The sequence below is a fragment of the Ctenopharyngodon idella genome, chromosome 22, assembly GCF_019924925.1.
Source record: "Ctenopharyngodon idella isolate HZGC_01 chromosome 22, HZGC01, whole genome shotgun sequence".
Lineage (NCBI taxonomy): Eukaryota > Metazoa > Chordata > Actinopteri > Cypriniformes > Xenocyprididae > Ctenopharyngodon > Ctenopharyngodon idella.
The window spans coordinates 12,330,460-12,350,281 of NC_067241.1; the positions used below are offsets into that span (position 1 = coordinate 12,330,460).

General features: G+C 36.5%; 1 protein-coding gene across 1 annotated transcript; it reads left to right on the plus strand.

Annotated features, from left to right (window-relative positions):
* Positions 1–307: 307 nt before the first annotated feature.
* On the plus strand, positions 308–14,957 carry marchf9 (membrane-associated ring finger (C3HC4) 9). Its single transcript, XM_051881016.1, has 4 exons — positions 308–1,998; positions 12,136–12,291; positions 12,439–12,631; positions 13,912–14,957. Exons 1-4 carry the CDS (start codon positions 1,657–1,659, stop codon positions 14,244–14,246), a joined length of 1,026 nt encoding a protein of 341 aa, XP_051736976.1. The 5' UTR covers positions 308–1,656; the 3' UTR covers positions 14,247–14,957.
* The last annotated feature ends 4,865 nt before the right edge of the window (positions 14,958–19,822 follow it).

Genomic DNA, 19,822 nt, shown 5'->3' on the forward strand with positions numbered 1-19,822 from the left:
ACATGTATCAAAAATTAATTTTTTGTAAGTGGATATGCATTGCTAAGGACTTCATTTGGACAACTTTAAATGCAATTTTCACAATATTTTGATTTTTTTGCAACCTCAGATTCCAGAATTTCAAATAGTTGTATCTCGGCCAAATATTGTCCTAACAAACTAACCATACTACCATACATCAATGGAAAGCTTATTTATTCAGCTTTCAGATGATGTATAAATCTCAATTTTAAAAAAATGACTGGTTTTGTGGTCCAGGGTCACATATGTGGAATTATGGTTTAATCTTTATTAATTTTTGTGTTGCAGAGTTCAATGGGTGCTGCATAGCAGGAATGACCCATAAAGCTCATTTATATTTCCCGCGTCTCTTTGACACGTAGGGGAAACGTCACGACGAGAGATCAGCACCTTGGACAGCGGCGCCCGTCAAAAATCAGCATACTTGGAATCTCCCACGGGAGAATCGAGCAGGAGCGCGCACGGCAGCGAGACGTTTGTAAATGAATCATTTTGATTGGGCGAGAGCGCGCCTTGGAAACAAGGGCCGTGTGTTGATGCGCACGGCAGAACGTCCATTTCGAGGATGAATCAGAGGGGAGCAGCATCAGCATCCCCATCACATTACGATCCACAGCATCAGCCGCTCCGACTGCCTATCACACCCTGCGAAGAAGGAAAATAGGCGAATCTGCGCACGGTGCCTTTTATTTTTCCTTTCTGGAAGCTCCATCTTCCTTTGAACGTGAACGTGGCGAGGAACCATATCGGGCCGGGAGGGGGATGGTGATGAACTTCAAATGGAGACAAGATGCTGGCATTTCCCTCTGCTCCTCAGCCAAAACTGCCATTATTACTGTTGTTTTTAAGACACCAACCTAATGGATTCTTCTGAGCTCCGTGTTTGTGTTTGGGATGGGAGGTGGCGTTGGAATATGTCGATGGGGAGATGCACAAGGAAATGATGTGAAAGCTTCGTCATGATGCCTCTGATGAACAATAAACAAAACTATAGGATTGCACCTGAATCTAACTTCCAGCTCTTTTGGATTATGTTTTTATGCTGAAGGATCCGCGACGATGACTGTATGTGGCAGTGATGCTCTGAAATGCCATTTTGCATCTTCCTCGTCTCTCATCCGTGCATCCAGGTTTTGGATTGCTGGGAGTTTATGAAAATTACATTTCTTTAGAGCTGGAACAATGCATTGCTGGCTATTTATTGCAATACCATAGGCTTATTATTGTCATCCTCGCGACCTATGATGATTGTAACAGCATCTGGAGAAACAACATCGGCCCTAACAGGAACATACATGCCATCGGACGGAAAATAACAAGCCCAGAGATTTTTCTGACCAATTACCTTTGGTTTGGACACTTTCCTCTGAGGCTTTAGGGTAGCAACTGCATTTCTCCCGAATAAAATATTAATAACAGGCCTAAACGAATCAATAACAACAATAATTATAACAATACTAACAAAAACAACAACAATAATAATGCATAATAACAATATATAAAAAATAACAACAATAATATAAGCATTATATATAATAATAAACATATATACTAATTTAAAAAATAACCACTCTTTTCGTAAACAATTAACAGACAATTTCGTTTCAGCCATACAACACACACATGTAGTCAAACATGTTCAAGAACCGGATCCGCATGTTTTTTAACGAACTGAAGGTGCTGGTTTTCATGCGATCCGGTTCTAGACGGTCCGACAGTGACGCAGAGCCGAACAGACGGTCCGACAGAATGAGGGGGCTCGGGATGGGCGGCTGCGGATGGCCGCCCTTCGTTGACTGCTCCAGCCGCGATGATGAGGAAGAATACTACGGGAGCGACCCCAGGCCCAGGAGCCTGGCGTTTGAGGAGAAAGACCCGAAACTGCAGGCGGGCCTGGACGCGGTCAGCCTCTCCAGCAGCACGGCCAGCGGCATGAGAACACCCCAGTGTCGAATCTGCTTCCAAGGGCCTGAACAGGTACCCTAACGCTGTTTTATCCCACATGTGTGAGCACAATAACAAGGCCTGTGCGTATTTGGTTTAGTCTATTAAGGGCATATTTGCCATTTTAAATGTAAATGTTAGTGGTAGCTACACTATAATGCAGTGGCCATGTTGCACATGCTGCTTGTTATTGTTACTGTAGTGAATTACTACAGCTCCACAGCGTAACAACATGTTCATTAGCATTGCTCATTTTTCGTCAATATAATTATGAACTAAGTAGGGTCTACATGTTGTCCAAAATATTTTTTAGTACTCATTTATGTAAATACACTTACGCGAACACTTTAATATGATTTCTTTAAAAAAAAAAAAAAAACTATTATAAGCAGAAAAATAATTTATTTTCAGGGAAACGCACGGCTAAAGTAGTTCCAGGCAGGTCTTGACCGCATTACATGTCCGTATCACTTCGCCAAATGATTTCAGTTATTTCAAAGGTCCTACAACAGCAAAAGAACCAAAACCCACAACGACACTGACCAAGCAAATAAATATAGTAAACAATAGGATAAAAATGACAAATTATTTCCACGTTTTTTTGCCACAAAATTACGTTTTATTATGTAGCCTATGGAAAGCACATCCTCTCTTTCTCCCGCTCTCTCTCTCTCTCACGCAAACGCACACACATACAGTACGGACACACACTCACACAGAAACGTGTTGTCAGCGTTGCTCTGACGATTTTATCAGTAAAATAGTTTAGCTACATGACATTTCTCACTAGCAAGATAATAACGCCGCTGTTCTTGAAGCAGATAAACGTACAGTTTCGCTATTAGTAGAGACGCTGCTGCCGAACACTGTTGAGAGATGCACAGACTTGGGTAATTCACACACGCTTATTTCTCTCTCTCTCTCTCTCTCTCTCTCTCTAACTGTGTTAATAACTGTATTATTTTGCTATCAATGGCTCAAGCCTCTGTTACTAGCACTAAAATGACGTTTTGGAATTAGCAATGGAGGCTTGAGATGAGATGCGTAAGAAATTAGTCCTACACACAAGAGCGTTTTAAGGACAAAAACCTGACAAATGTCTTGAAATACAACATCTCAACAATGTCTTGAGGTGTGGTAACCGTAGTATAAACGGAATAATTGACTCCAGGTCATTAAATTATTAGTAAATAATGCACACACGAGGTGTAAACCGCCTGTCGTCAATTATTCCTTACTTATATAATATTACACAAATAATATTGTTCTGTAGTATTGCTTGCTTACATTAAATATAAAACATGTAAAGTGTCTTAAAGTTGCAAGAAATTGTATTGGCAACATGTTTAGCTCACGCCACCTGAAACAAAGACCATCGGCAACATAATGCATTTCCCTTTTGATGGGATACAGGAATGCCATTGGAGCGTGTCGATTTAAAGGTTCAATATGTCCACACAATTAACCTCTCGATTGCTTTTTTATGAGCAATAGACGTCTCAATGACGCTCTGTATGGAAATGTATAGATCCTAGTGTGGATGTTAAACCCCAGGGCAGCCAGAAGCTGATTCATTTGCAATGCAAAGAAGACAGTTGTGTTCATACAGGCCATGAGTCTGAAATGTTAGGCAAAACAATAATAATTGCATCTTGCATGAACTTTTTTAATTGTCAAGATGTTAAGGAGCAAATTAGATTTATATCTAAATATGAGCGATGCTTTCTATCGCTTGATGGATGACCTGCTTGATTTGTCATCTAATAAACCGAACGGCTGTATTAGTATAATCAGATTCTCATGGATAAATCAGCGTGTGTTTGTATTTGTATGGTATAGGCGGAACACAGGATGGATGTTTGGTCAGCAGCCAAGCTGCGAAACAACAGATGTGCAAAACCTGTAAAGCTCGTCTGCTGCAAGTTAGCCGTAGACATCAGCTAATATGGAAAGATGTTAGTGATGTACCAACACAATCCATCTGGCAGTCCATCTGATTATGTCAGCCTCGGTGTCTTTTTTCAATGTGAGATGCATTTCAGTGTAAGCCTGCCTCTCAGGTAGATTGTTTAATGAGCTGTTGAAAGTGCTGGACAGGCGGAAGTAAAACAGGCACTTGAATAAAGACATAAGGAGGATTTTAAGGTCTGTTTAAGTCTGCCATTCTTTGTTATTGTTTAGATGACCATATAGCTTTATTAACATACAATTTAATGCCCCTTTAGCCTCTGCTGGTGGATGTCATAACTGCACCATTTGGCAGAATTAAAGGGATAGTTCAACCAAAAATGGCAATTCTGTCATTTACTTACCCTCATGTCGTTCCAAACCTACATGACTTTATGCAAAAAATGAAATAAAAAAGGATATTAAAATTAATTAGAATAAAAAACAATTAAAAGCACATTTCTACATTGGTGTCCATTCAAAATTAGCTGTGTATTTTTTATTTTTATTTTATTATTATTATTTTTTTTTGTTGTTGTTGTTGTTGCAAGTACTAAATATTTCATTGTATTAAAATATTTCATTATATCATTGTAGATATTTTACCAATGCTTGATTCTGTTTTGAAGGTTCTTAAAAACATTAAATGAACGATTATATAATTTATAAACAATATTTAATATTTAGATTATAATATTTTAGAGTAGTTTTTTCCCTGTTTGCTGTCTTTGATGTCACAGCTGAAGATAATTTTGTAGAAAATTGCTCATGTTATTTAGGGCTGCAAGATTTGGGGGAAAAACGTAATTACTGTTTTTCAGATAAAAATTGCGTTTGTGATTAAAAATGTGATAAAAAGCTCCAGGTTTGCTGTGCTTGTTTGTAGAGCTGCACAGTTTGGCCAAAAGTTTGTGATTAATGTCAGTATGATAATAATAAAAATAATGTTTTTTTTACAAGCACAAATTAAAAATGTTTCATTATATTATTGTAGATATATTACCAGTGCCTGATTCTGTTTTGAAGGTTCGTATAACCATTAAATTAACTATTATTAGATTATAATATTTTAGAGTATTTTTTCCCGTTTCCTGCCTTTGACGTCACATCTCTATTTAGTGATTAGTCACCATTTACAGCATTTACCCGACTCCATAATGATGTCACGTTTCAAATGGCATACTTCCTGTTCAAGTATAGATGAATGACAATGCAAACATATAGCTCCAGGAATCATAGACCTCCTTGCTTTAAATCTGACTGCCGTGCTGAAGGGGGATGTGTGATATCAGTCCTCATTAGTCAGCCTTCTGATCTGTCAGAGCTTCTGGAACATGTAAAACTGATTTGTTTTGATGTGTTTGTGCTTGATACGAGCTCTAATCAGATTAAGCTGAGAGGGTTTTTTTAATATTTCGCTTTAGCGCCGAAGCGTGATCTGCCATGATGCTGCCGTCTCTTTTCACACACAAAACGAAGCTTTTTGTCAATGATTACTATGTGGAGAGAATGATTTGAGCGCTAATTACAGATGTAGAGATGTTAGGCTGGTTGTTCTGAGAGCTTCTGCAGCTTATGCTTGATTTTGGCTGAACAAAATCTGGCCTTGGATCTCCGATAACAGCTAGATACACTGAAACAACAAGAGGAGGACAGGCTGTACTTTAAAGCACAGTATGACTCATCTAGGTCCACTTATCGTAACGCGCACATTGATCAGACTGGACAGACTCGTGATGTCAACTGTACTGAGAACTTGATGGGAAATGTGCAGGAGAGGTGCTGTTGGGTTCAGAGGTGGAAATGCTTCTGTTTTTGCATTCGTTATTTTGATGCAAAACTGTTAATATATAAGTGAAAGGTTGAATAGAAATTTTTTTTGTTAATTACCATTTAATTTTTAGCAACAAGTTAATATGATCCAAACCTGACGATCATCCTCTCCAGCATGACTGCACCTTAATGGAAGCAAGAAACTCCATTTGTAAATTTTTTAAAATTAATTATTTAAGTAGTGACTAGTGACCTGGAAATAGTCTTAAATATTTCTTATTAATTTCATGTGACTAACTTTTCTTAGTTTTAACATATTCAAACTTAATACTTATTTCTATAACATAATTGAATTTATTTATTTTAATCAAAACTTATTTTTTCATTTATTAATTTAAATTTAATTTAATTTTAAAGGGCACCTATTATGCCCCTTTTTACAAGATTTAAAATAAGGCCCCGTTTACACTAGTGCGTTTTCGTTTAAAAACACATAATTTTTGCTACAGTTACGCCTGTCGTTTACACTACGCCGTTTTTTTCCGATTCTCGAAAACGGAGACTTTCGAAAACGCTGCAGACCCCGTTTTAGTTTAAAAACGCCGGGGTTGCTTTTCAGTACAAACTGACCAAAACAGAGACTTTTGAAAAAGATGGCGTGGCTGCCCACGTTCGCTCTGCGTATCCTTGACGACCGTGTAAACAATAACATGGAGACTGAACTGCAATCTTTGCTGGCTTTGTTGTCATTTTTAGCAGCCATTTTGCAGTTAAACTCTGCATTTTTTTAATACTGCAGCTGCCTACGTGCACAAGAGGCAACTGTTTACACTTGTACGCGCATGCCCAGTGTGCATGTGACAGGCGTTTTCGGCCGTGTAGTGTAGACGGAGATCGTTTCTGAAACGTTGTGGAAACGCCAGTGTAGACGAGGATCGTTTTTATTTTAGAACACCGTTTTAAAACAAAAATGCACTGATGTCCCCAGAGTGTGTATGTGAAGTTTTAGCTCAAAATACCCCACATATAATTTTTTACAGCATGTTAAAATTGCCACTTTTTGGGGGTGAGCAAAAATGCGTTGTTTTAGTGCTTTAAATGCAAATGAGCTGCTGCTCCCAGCCTAAGAGGGCGGAGCTTCAAGAGCTCATTCTTCGGTGTTAGGAGTCAGAACGCACAAATAATCTCAGAAACGGTCGGTAACAGTGTTCAGTCCAGACCGGAGTCAGACAATGATGCCTACAGAGCCAGAGAATATATGCTGCATGGAGACAGAACAGGTATAGTTTAATTACGGTTATAACTTATGTTGTCATCTTACTTTTATCCATTATTAGTACAAGCCTGTTGTACACCTTCGTTACTGCCGTACACAGTATCGCTCTGGAAACTAAGCTAGATCAAGAACAGTTGGTACTGATCCATCCTTGAGTAACAATGTTTTAGCAAAACCTGTGTTATATTGTTCCTTTGTATTGACATTCGTTCACAAAGTTGTCTGGTGTAAAATGATTCGCGCAGACATAAACGAATTTAGGTATAAGGGGGCGCATTCCCTTTAAAAATAAAACTAACCCACTGAGTCTTCAACGGCTCTAATGTCAGGAGTACATGGAGACATGCTCCAGCCTGGAGAAAATGGCGGACTGTGTACAACTCACTCAGTATGCTAATACAGCCGAGTCAGTCAGCAGTCGTGGGCGGGGCCTGTGCAAAAATGACGTCACTTTGTACAGAATCTGCAAACGGCTTGTTCTGAGACACTGCTTATGATTTATGGGGATTAAAAAAAGAGGAGTGGGTGGATTTTTATCATTATAGGGTGGTTGTGTACACACACTGCCAACACACATTTATGTCCAAACACACATTTATGTGAATTTTGCATAATAGGTGCCTTTTAATTATTATTATTATTATTATTTTTACATTTTAATTGATTCTTAATACTAATAATAATAATTAACTTTTAAATAATTTAAAAAAAAATCCAGATTTTTATTGTGGACATCACAGTAGATCCTACGGTTTGTATTTCACTGGACTGACTACTCAATAGTGCAGAGTAAAAGATGTGGTCTCTTTACTGGCCTGTTTCTGTGTTTATCAGACAAATTGAGATGAACGCATTATAAATCTGTGTTTCTTCTCAGAATCAATAGTGATTATTAAGCTTAAAGTGGTTCTCATTCTAGTCACACCTCAAAATTGCATTTAGACACGCCGGTACCACAGTTAACGAATCGATGCAATTAATGACCGCAGATTGCTTTCCCTTTTTTTCTTCTTTTATGCCGCAGTACCTGAGTACTTCAGAGGCCATTCAGTGTTTCTTTTGTTTGCAGTCTTTCTCTAAAGATTATATCAATCTTACAGTCCTGTATCTCTGCCCCACAGTTGCACATCCTGTTCTTTATCCTCGACTTGTTATTCACATTGTATCTATTGAAAGTTCTCTTGCAGCTCTCTAAATGCTGCCGTTACATCTGTAATGTTAGTTGATTCATGGTTTCTTGTTAAATATACAGTACCTGGCACTGTCATTGTCAGTCTTTTTGGTGGATGCTGTATTATTAGTGGTACTTGCTTCTGAACAAATCCCTATATATATTATATATTATTTTTCTAGAAAACTACATGTTAGTTAGGGCTGCAAAATTTGGGAAAAGAAATCTAATTGCAGTTTTTCTGATACAAATTGCGAAAATGTGACAAAAATGTGATTTAACAAGAAAGCTCAAAGTTTGCCGTGCTTGTTTGTAGGGCTGCATAATTTGGCCCAAAATTTGTAATTATATGTCAATATGACAATATAATAATAATTATTATTATTATTTAATTATTATTTTCTTAAATACTCAATTTTATTTTACAGTAAAATATTACAATAGTAATGTGTATTTTTTAAAAATATTTTTATTTCAATATGACAATACAATAAAGCCATTTTATTTTACAGTGAAATATTACAATAGTAATATTTATTATTTTGTTTAAGATTTTTATATCAAGGACAATTTAATAATAGTAATAATAATAATATTTTTTATTATGATGATTATATTTCTTAAAAACTCAATATTTTATTTTACAGTGAAATATTACTATAGAAATATTTAGTATTTTGTTTACTCATTTTATATCAATATTGCAATATAATGATAATAATATAATAATAATTATTATTCTTAAATACTCAATATTTTTATTATTATTTTAGGTACCCCATTTTATTTTACAGTGAAATTATAAAAGCAATATTTATTATTTTGTTTAATATTTTTATAACAATATGAAAATTTAATAATAGTAATGATAATAATATAATTATAATAATTATTATTGTTATTATTATCATGATTATATTTCTTAAATGCTCAATATTTTTATTTTACAGTGAAATATTACTAAAGTAATATTTATTATTTTGTTGACTAGTTTTATATCAATATGACATTATAATGATAATATAATCATTATTCTTAAATACTCAATATTTTTATTATTTTAAATACTCAAATTTTATTTTACAGTGAAATATTAAAGTAATATTTATTATTTTGTTTAATATTTATATATAAATATGACAATATAATAATACTAATAAAAATAATGATAGCAATTATAATAATAATATAATAATAATTATTATTATTATTATTATTTTTCTTAAATACTTGATATTTTTATTTTACAGTGAAATATTACAATAGTAATATTTATTATTTTGTTCCATATTTGTATTTAATAATAATACATTTATGGCTGTCTTAATTAATTTCCAAACATTAATCCATTTTTGCGGAAAACCACAGGGAAAGCATCTTAAAGCTTCCCTTTTGTTGACAACAGCCTAGCAACCGCATAGCAACCACATAATGCACCATAGTGACAGTTTGCAAGAGCCGCTGCTTTCCCAATGAAATTTCTCAAAAGCGTTTTCCCGACAATTCACCGAAGAGACGAGTGCTGTACCTGCAGAGCGCGTCTCCCACTGCAGGACTTTCAGAGGTGTGTATTGATCGAGTGTCTGGAGCAGTAGAGGCGAGAATAACTCACCCGTCTTTTAACTGCACACTCTTCAGATCCTCAAGCCCCTCTACACACGCTCATAAGTCTGGAGTCCAAAGCTCACGTCAGCAGCCGCATGCACGCTGTGTCCGTGATCGATTTATCATTTGTAACGGCGGACAGGTTCATGAGTAATATCTCATTTACGTAAATCAACTCCACCACAACACTGTCCTGGGGGTCAGCGTCCAGTCATGAGGATCGTTCTGCGGCTGCAATGCAGCTTTAGAAGCCAACAGATGTCACAGGATTGTAATGCCCATCGAGGCTTTCAGCAGATGTGTTGTGATCCCACTGGATGTTCACTTGCTGTTTACGTGATTATCTGAGACTCTGGAAACCAACTTCTTTCTGCTTTGTTAGGTAGCACTGGATGAAATTAAATCGAAATGATTGAAATGGAAAACAGAAAAAATAGTTCCATCTGTACTAGATTTATTACACAAATCTTTTGGTTACTTGATTCTTATTGGTCAGTTGAACAGTTAAAGGTGCAATATGTAAGAATTTTGCAGTAAAATACAAGTAGCTAGCAAGTAGCTAACATAGCGCAATCAGATGCAGCTTTATTTTTAGTAACAGTAATACAGCATTTTCTCCATCATACAATACGTTTCAAAATTAATTGCATGCCATTTATCAACATAAGCCATCCAGCATTTAATATGATATTCTAAAATCAATCTAACTTACTGCAGTGTGTCTCAAACAAGTGTCTCACAGCAGCCACCGAGCGAACACACAGAGTAACATTATAACATTTTCAACCCACTCAGATGTCTCTAATATGATAAACAGAGCTGTGTTACCTCATACTCATGACTGGAAAAGCGGAAGCGGCGCCGGCGACTGTGGCATAATAAAAGTTCCGCTGCTCGTGAGGCGTGTGTTGCGCAATCGCTCCAGCGGCCTCGTTCAGCTCCTACAACACTCGGTCCTGCTCTGCTTCATACAGTAACGTTAATAATCGCATCCATGAACATGATTTCTTCCCGAGTCCTATCCCAATTCTGAAGATTGGAGTTCTGATGCAGAAAATTCAGCTTTGCATTACAAGAATAAATTACATTATAAAATATATTAAAATAGAAAACAGTTCTTTTAAATTGTAATAATATTTAACAATATTACTGTATTTTTGCTCGAATAAATGCAACTTAGATGTGCATAACATTAAAAAAGCTCAGTTCACTGCCACATTTCCAAGTAAAACTGAATATGCAGCTGGAAATAATGTTGATCTGTACTTAATTGTGTTAATCAGGATTTGATTGGATCATAATAGTTAGGATATGATATTATTAGCTAATCTTATTTCCTTGGTGACGCTTGCAGAAAAGAGGGTATTTCAGAGGCAGAGAAAGTTATTATGTTTGATGAAACATATTTTCCTGGCACAATAGGCCTTATGTAGCCCCGCCCCTTTTCAGCGCTGCTCTCGCTGTTTTGTGTTCTGGTTGGTGTTTCGACAGTATGAAGGTAAGATCTTACGGATTTATGAATGAACCACTCATTTCAAAATCTTCCTGGTCTGCTGACATTTTTTATGACATCTGCTTCAAACATGCTCATAACTTTAGTTAACTCTACAATAAGTAAATCCACTTCACCTGCTTATTACTTAATGTCCCCCTGTAGTCAATAATTTTATTCCTTAAAACTCATCTTTGATCACCAAAAGACATATTTAAACGTTTTTTCCTGTGAAAAAAAAAACTTCATGCCTTAAAATAGCTTGAATGTAACTCTAGACCCTTGCTTCATTTATTATACGCGGATCAATGAATATGCAAATTAGCCCCACCTCCACTCGCTCGCGCCAGCTCAGAGATCCACTCCGTCAGCTGACTGATGTAAACTCTGCACAATGGTATCACTCTTTACAACATCGGACACATAACAGTAATTAATATGATTTATTTATGATCTCCACTGAGAATGTCAGTGGAGAAAGGCATATAGTTCATCATAACATTGTAATATACCTTACATACCTGCCATATTGCTAAATCTACACGATTTTTCATATCAACAGAAAAATATACCGGGATAACCTGGCTTTCTTGAGACTCCCCTGCTAGTTCGCTGTTAATTATATGCTAAATCACGCCCACATGTTGATGTGATTGGTTACAAGGTAATTTGTGACATCAGAAACACTGAGACTGTACACACTGTTGAGACTGTCTTTTTTTCACTGCAGTTTTAAGAGGAAAATACTGGTGTTGACTTATGAATTTGCACATGGTTTGTCTTAAAGCATATTAAAAACACAACATAAGGTCTATAAGTCTAGGAACATTTATTACGATAGTAAACAGGATCAGGTTTTGATTGTGGATCTGTTGGTCATCAGATTGCGTTCTCTCTTGCCCTCAGGGGGAGCTGTTGAGCCCATGCCGCTGCGACGGCTCCGTGCGCTGCACCCACCAGCCCTGCCTGATCCGCTGGATCAGTGAGCGAGGCTCCTGGAGCTGTGAGCTCTGCTACTTCAAGTACCAAGTCCTGGCCATCAGCACCAAGAACCCACTGCAGGTAAAGCGTCGGTTCGCTCCTCTAACTCAAACTGTGAAGTATCTGGGTCAGGGCTAAGCACTGGCTAGCATCTCTATTTATAGGCTTCTACAAGCAAAGCAAGAAAATGCTGTCTTATAGTGTTTTTTTTAATGCTGTGTGTTTCAGTGGCAGGCGATTTCTCTGACAGTGATTGAGAAGGTGCAGATCGCCGCCATTATCCTGGGCTCGCTCTTCCTCATTGCCAGTATCTCGTGGCTGGTGTGGTCTTCTCTCAGCCCGTCCGCCAAGTGGCAGCGCCAGGACCTGCTCTTCCAGATCTGCTATGGCATGTACGGCTTCATGGACATCGTGTGCATAGGTGAGAAGTAGAACAACATGGATAAATGTTGTGCAAACACACATTTGTTTTAATAATGTTTAGGACCTCTCTTTGACTTACCATAGACTAATATAGACTAATATAACACACATTTGCATATACGTATGACTGGATATGTGTAAATGTAAATTTGTTATCGGAAAATTATGGGAACACTTCACAATAAGGTTTGTTAAGAGTAGTTAATGCGTTAAATATCTTGAACTAACAATGAATAATACTTTTTAAGCATGTTTAGATGGTTGTTAATTTCTACATGTTAATACATTGTAACATTAAAATGAAAAAAGTTATATTTTGTGAACAATAAATAGTAATAAATAAATTAATTAATAGTAATAAATATACTATTGTTAATAACTTTAATGTTCATTCATAATACATTAACTGATGGTACTGATGTTCATTTATGTAATATATTGTTATTATAAATATATATATATATATATATATATATATATATATATATATATATAAAACTTATTCTAAATCACACACTGATATATGTATATATAATTTGTAATAATTTTTAATATATTAAAGTATTAGGTATGTTAACCTAACAATACACTATACTTTTTAAGCATCATTAATCTTTGTTTGATGATATACTAATACATTTTAACATTTTAATATTACATATAATAAGTATACTGTCAATGAACTTTAGTTAAATTATTAATAGCAATATTCAAATGTATACAAAATAATTAAATGAAATATTTTTAAAAAATATTAAAAATTGTTTATGTAAGTTATATATATATATATTACATAAACATTATCATATATATATATATATATTATTGTAATAGTTTTAATTTATATAAACAATTTTAATATTTCAAAAAGTAATGCATTTTAATTATATTATATATATATATATATATATATAATTTATGTAACATTTCGTATTATTATGTAAAATACAATGCATATAAAATAAATTAATATATTTTTTAATATTAATAATTAATGTTTATATAAAAAAATACATAAAGTATAATTTTTAAATGTATATTTTTAATATACTACAATATTATTAATATACTGTTAATAACTACTAATAACATGAACACATGTTAATTTATGTGACATGTATAATATTATAAAACAGTGTTAACCTAGATGAATAAACGCAGTTAGAAACATTGTTCGTTCATGATACCTAGTGCATTTTCTCATGTAAACAATTGAACGTTTTTGTAAAGTGTTATCAAATCAATTATTAACATCCCCTAATCTATAATTCCTCACAGGCCTTATAATCCACGAGGGCTCATCCGTGTATAGAATCTTCAAGCGATGGCAGGCTGTAAACCAGCAGTGGAAAGTATTGAACTATGAGAAGTCGAAGGACTTGGGAGACCCAGTGAGCTCCAGCAGTAAGGCAGGTGGCCGCGGCTCGCGCAGCAACCCGCACGGCCTGGCCAGCGGCAGCAGGGGGGGCCAGCGAGTGCGCAGGTTAAGGACTATCCTCAACCACCACTGCGGCTACACCATCCTCCACATCCTCAGCCAGCTGCGGCCCAGCGACCCGCGGCTCGGGACCGCCACAAACCGCGAGGTGGTCATGCGGGTCACGACCGTATGAGGTCGGACTGGAGAGGGGAAAAAAGTTGCCACCACGTTTCAGGCTCCAATCGCCTTTGCCTGCGAAAGACAGTCTCGCGATGCCAGGATGATTGCGATTTTTCCTTGCATAACGTCTCACTTCGACTTTTTAAACGGACAGGAATGCACACGGGAGCGCGACGAACAATGCATAAGACATTGGGCGCCATTCATTCCTGGAGTTTCTATTGGCGAGACGCTCATGACTCTCTAGCACACTATTGCATTTTTAGTTTGATTTCCTCGCTGGTGTTGTTTTTTTATCGATGCGGTTTTTAAAACTTTTTGATTTTCTAAGGGAAAATGGTACATGAAGTGACACCGACGTGTGATGTATATGGTGACTCATATGGACCTATTGTAAATGATGTTTACGGATGCTTCTGACGCAGCAAGAAAGCCAACCATAACCAAACGATCACGACACAATAACCAGGGAAACAAGATACGAATTGTTACATACTAAAATATATCAAAGGGGAGGGTGCAATAAGACATCATAAGATTATACAGAGAATAAAAAGACGTAAACATTTAAAAGAATTTGATCTTCTCTGCAATAAAGATACCTGTACATTTTACAGTGACCTTTGCATGAGGGTAGAGTTTTATGCCTCCTCGACACATGGACATGATGAATTTGTTTTATTCAGAATGGTGCTCGTTTGAATAAACACTACTATTCATCTGCTGTTTGTGAAATGCATCATCACACGAAGGCTTTTGTTTGTTTAAGTGGGTTCCTCTTACAGATACACTCTTTTTTTGTTTGCGGTTTGGAAGGTAACCTTTAAGCAATGGCTCATCACATACAATAATTTTTATCATAACGCACATGTAACATTACTAAATGCACCTTGATTTGAAAGGACGTTTCAAACGTTTCCTTAAGCCACCCCGATACAATGTAAATGAGACACTTCCTGTTTCCCTTTTTTGTCCTTAATTTAATCCCTTGCCATGGCAACACTGTTCGAGATATCCTACAATCGTTCGCAATTTAGCATCTTCAGTGTCTTTGTTTCGTTGATCAAGTTTGGTGGCGAATGAGGAGTACTTAAAAACTCAGAGCCTTATTATTCAAAAAATCCACATTCAAACCAAAATATCTGACTTCCTGTTAGTTGGAGCTAATGACTGTAAATTAGAAAGTTGTCTGGCATGATGAGAACAATACATGTACCAAGTTTGATGACTGTAGGTAAGACTAACCCCCCAACTTTTGTCAAAAGGTGGCGCTATAGAGCCCCTCCTCCCCACCCATTTCTAAGGCTTTGCCCATGTCTACTGGCCGACAACTTTGACGTATGTGCCGAGTTTCATGCAATTTAAAGCAGGCTAAGGGCCTCAAAAACACCCAGGAATATTATTAAAGTTTGACGTGTTGTAATGGCAACAGTATTTAAGATATTAAGAATCCTTTCACAGGCCCACATCTGCCGTGTTTTGACATTATACTGACAAAGTTTGAAGCAAACCAGGTAAAAATAAGAGGGCAATTTCAAAGCATTTTGAACAAACAGGAAGTGTTGACAGTTGGTGGCGCTATGACTTTGACTCACAATAGTCACATCCATGTGATCTGCCTCCCTCAACGAACACACAGCTGAAGTTTCATCAAAATCAGTCTATATTTGCGTGTTAGTTATAACACACTTCCAGTTTCTCTTTTTTCACCATAAATACGTTGCCTCACCATGGCTAAACCATTTGAGATATCCAAAGGGGTGCACTACAGAGCCCCTCAAATACAACCATATGAAAGGGTGTGCCACAGAGCCCCCCCACGACCCCCCCAATGACAACATTTCACCCTTTCAGGGCTTGGGCCCTAAAAAACCCAACAGCAATGGAAGTGAATGTGGACAATTTTTGGAGGATTCAAAGGAATATAATTGTATGATTCATTATATAAAGTGATTAAAATTTTCTTAAAACATTTTATTATTTATTCTGTTAACAACTGTGTATTATTTGAGCTGCAAAGATGTTTAAATAATTTCTATCATCATTTTAGGGGCAACCACATTGTAAAATCGGATATAACTTTACACAGAAAATACATACATATTATTTAGATATTTTAGCTAAACTGGTGAAACATTGAGTATTTAATGTTTACAAACTGGCCCCATTTACTTCCATTGTAAAAATGAAAGAATAAAATGACCTCTTGAAGGAAAATTCCTGGTTCAATATGTTAAACTCAATTGACAAAATGCATTGCGTAATGTTAATTACCACAAAAAATTATTTCCACGTGCCCCTCCTTTTCAAAATTGACAATAACTTGCTTTTTCATGGAATATTGCAATATTAGAAATTAATTGTTTTATTTTTAAAAAATGAATCTGCCCTCATAATCTTTAAAATGACTTCATCTCCCTCTTTTCATCACTGATGACGTGTTTACTGGCACAAGGGCGGGACAACCTGTCTCTCACATGAGATCCACCAATAGCAAACCATCCAATCAATTCCCGATGGGCAAAATCAAGTCCCACCCAACATTTGTTCTTGTTAGGAAAGAAAACATTATAGCAACTTCCGTTTCGTGCCAACTTTAAAGAAAAATTCCAGGTTCAACATGTTACGTTTAATTGACAAAATGAGACACTTTCTTCAGCTCATACTCATTTGATAACGCTCACTGCCATTATAAAGCTAAATAAATATTTCTCCGATTGTGTTCATCAGAAAGAAGAAAGTCACACACACACCTAGGATGGCTCGAGGGTGAGTAAAGCTTGGGCAAATTTTCATTTGAAAGTGAACTAATTCTTTAAGAAGTCATTTTATTTTTTCAGGCTAATGAACTGCGTATGTGAATATTACGTATTCCTCAAGTTTATGCTTTAATAATAGCCTAGCATAATCGTCGCAGGTTTCATCAGTCCAGCCTGTCCGTGTAATGGCATGCAACCATAAACGTCTTAAAATTAAATATAGCGTTTTCGACAACTGTATTCTGTAAAAATGTAGACTATCTCTTTTTATAAATCCAAAGGCCCGACAAGACATTTTTTCTCTTGTTCCGTGGATCTCGCCCGTTTTCCTCCACTGTTTACTTACCACTGTTTTTCTGTCACCACAATTCGCGCGCATCTGCAGTGACGTAACTGTGACGTCTGCTCCCAAACGGTGTATTCCACTAGAGGGAGCGGTTTGGCGTATTTACAGTATGGATAGCGTTGTACAACAGGTGTTTTTTAAAATATTTTAATGGATCACAGCTCTTTTACAGTTTTAACCCTCTCTAAAAACACTTGTGAGGCCAACAAACAACTCTCATACTGTGTCTTGACCTTCATCCGATGCAGCTTTGCTTTAGCACTTCATAGATTATCACTCCAGGTTCCAAGTATGAGGTCTCCTGGGTGCCACTATCATTGGGCGGCCCTTGCAGAGGTCACAGCGCTGCAGGGAGGGCGTCTGTCACATGCGTTCACCTGGCAGATGTGTGTCAACGCCAGGAACCCACTGCGAGTCCTCTCTCACAATGTCACAGCACTGAAACATCCAAAGACAGCAGCACCAGTGTCTACAGAGTTTAAAAGATGTTTAAAAGATTAGAAGGTGTAATAGTTGTGTTTACCCATATGCTTATATTTACTTAGGAGTTAAAGATCCTGGCAGGCATATTCCTCAATATTTGGCCTTACTTGGAGCAGATTAGTACTTGAAACCATTCAGGAGCTACATTCAGGAAAAAGGAATTAGATTTTTTGGTAACACTTTTCAATAGGGTCCCTATGGAAGCTTATTTCCACCACTGAATAAAAAATAAAAAAGGTAATTGGGGCTTTTTATCTCACAATTCTGACTCGCAATTTCCTTTTATATATATATTTTTTTAATTCTGTGGCAGAAACAAGCTTCCATAGGTCCCATTAGTTAACATTAGTTGAATTAATTAACATTAATCAACAATGAGCAACACATTTGTTAGTTTTTTATCTTTGCTAATGTTAGTTAATAAAAATACAACTGTTCAATGTTAGTTCATATATTTTATTATACTGTTATACTCCCTTTTATTATACTAGGAGCCCCATGTAAATATACTGTTATGTTAGAAATATTTATTACAAATATTATTAGATACAGGGCTTCCACAGTCATGAAAATATTGCATATTTTTAGATTTTTTTTAAAAAAGTGTTTTTCAGGCCTGGAAGTCAGGGAAGTTTATAAGGCAAAAATATATTTTTTCTTTCAGTAATACTTAAATATTGGCCTTGTATAGACTAAAACATTTATTGAGCAAATTTATAAGCAAATCATTCTGAGTTGGTTGATAAATTGGTCAGACTGATTCATAAATTGGTCTAAATGAATTTGAATGATTTAAAAAAATTTATCAAATAACTATACATGACTGGAAAGATGGAGAAAATTCTCCCCAATAATTAGAAATGGCCAAATTGCCCCCCTCTTCTGTATGTTGTTAGCATGACAAAAAGGTTTAAAAGTTAAATTTTTTCTCTGGTGACTGGTAACAGCGCTTGTCAATGTCGGCATGATTAAGATGGCCAATCAAATCAATGTAGGCGGGGTTTACTGTTCATAGAAGCAGAGCGCGTGAATTCCAGCGCGATTGCGCGAAACGTCAGTTTAACGTTAAAGAGAGTGAGGTATGATAAGATAGCGAATCATTTAGGCTAATAACGTTACATGTTTTGCGATTGAAATGTTAAGAAACCGACAGTAACATCCAGCAAACTACTCGACTTTTTTCCTCAAATATGGCCGTTTTGAATTGAAAATATTCATTTACGCGATTCATGTAATTCCTGAGTGTGACGAGACACTTTTACGTTTTCGACAAATTAGGCATACAAATGAAAGTAGCCTACATGTGTGCGTATTTTAATGCAAATATTATTTGCAAATAAATTATTTCCCAATTAGAATTAGACCTAGAATTTCCTGCACTGTTGTTTATTTATGCTTTATAGAAAAATGGCCCCCATTTATATATATATACACACACACACACACACACACACACACACACACACACACACAGTATCTCACAAAAGTGAGTACACCCCTCACATTTTTGTAAATATTTTATTATATCTTTTCATGTGTCACTGAAGAAATGACACTTTGCTACAATGTAAAGTAGTGAGTGTACAGCTTGTATAACAGTGCAAATTTGCTGTCCCCTCAAAATAACTCAACACACAGCCATTAATGTCTAAACCGCTGGCCACAAAGTGAGTACACCCCTAAGTAAAAATGTCCAAATTGGGCCCAGAGTGTTCAATATTTTGTGTGGCCACCATTATTTTCCAGCACTGCCTTAACCCTCTTGGGCATGGAGTTCACCAGAGCTTCACAGGTTGCCACTGGAGTCCTCTTCCACTCCTCCATGACGACATCACGGAGCTGGTGGATGTTAGAGACCTTGCGCTCCTCCACCTTCCGTTTGAGGATGCCCCACAGATGCTCAATAGGGTTTAGGTACCCTCAGCTTCTTTAGCAAGGCAGTGGTCATCTTGGAGGTGTGTTTGGGGTCGTTATCATGTTGGAATACTGCCCCGCGGCCCA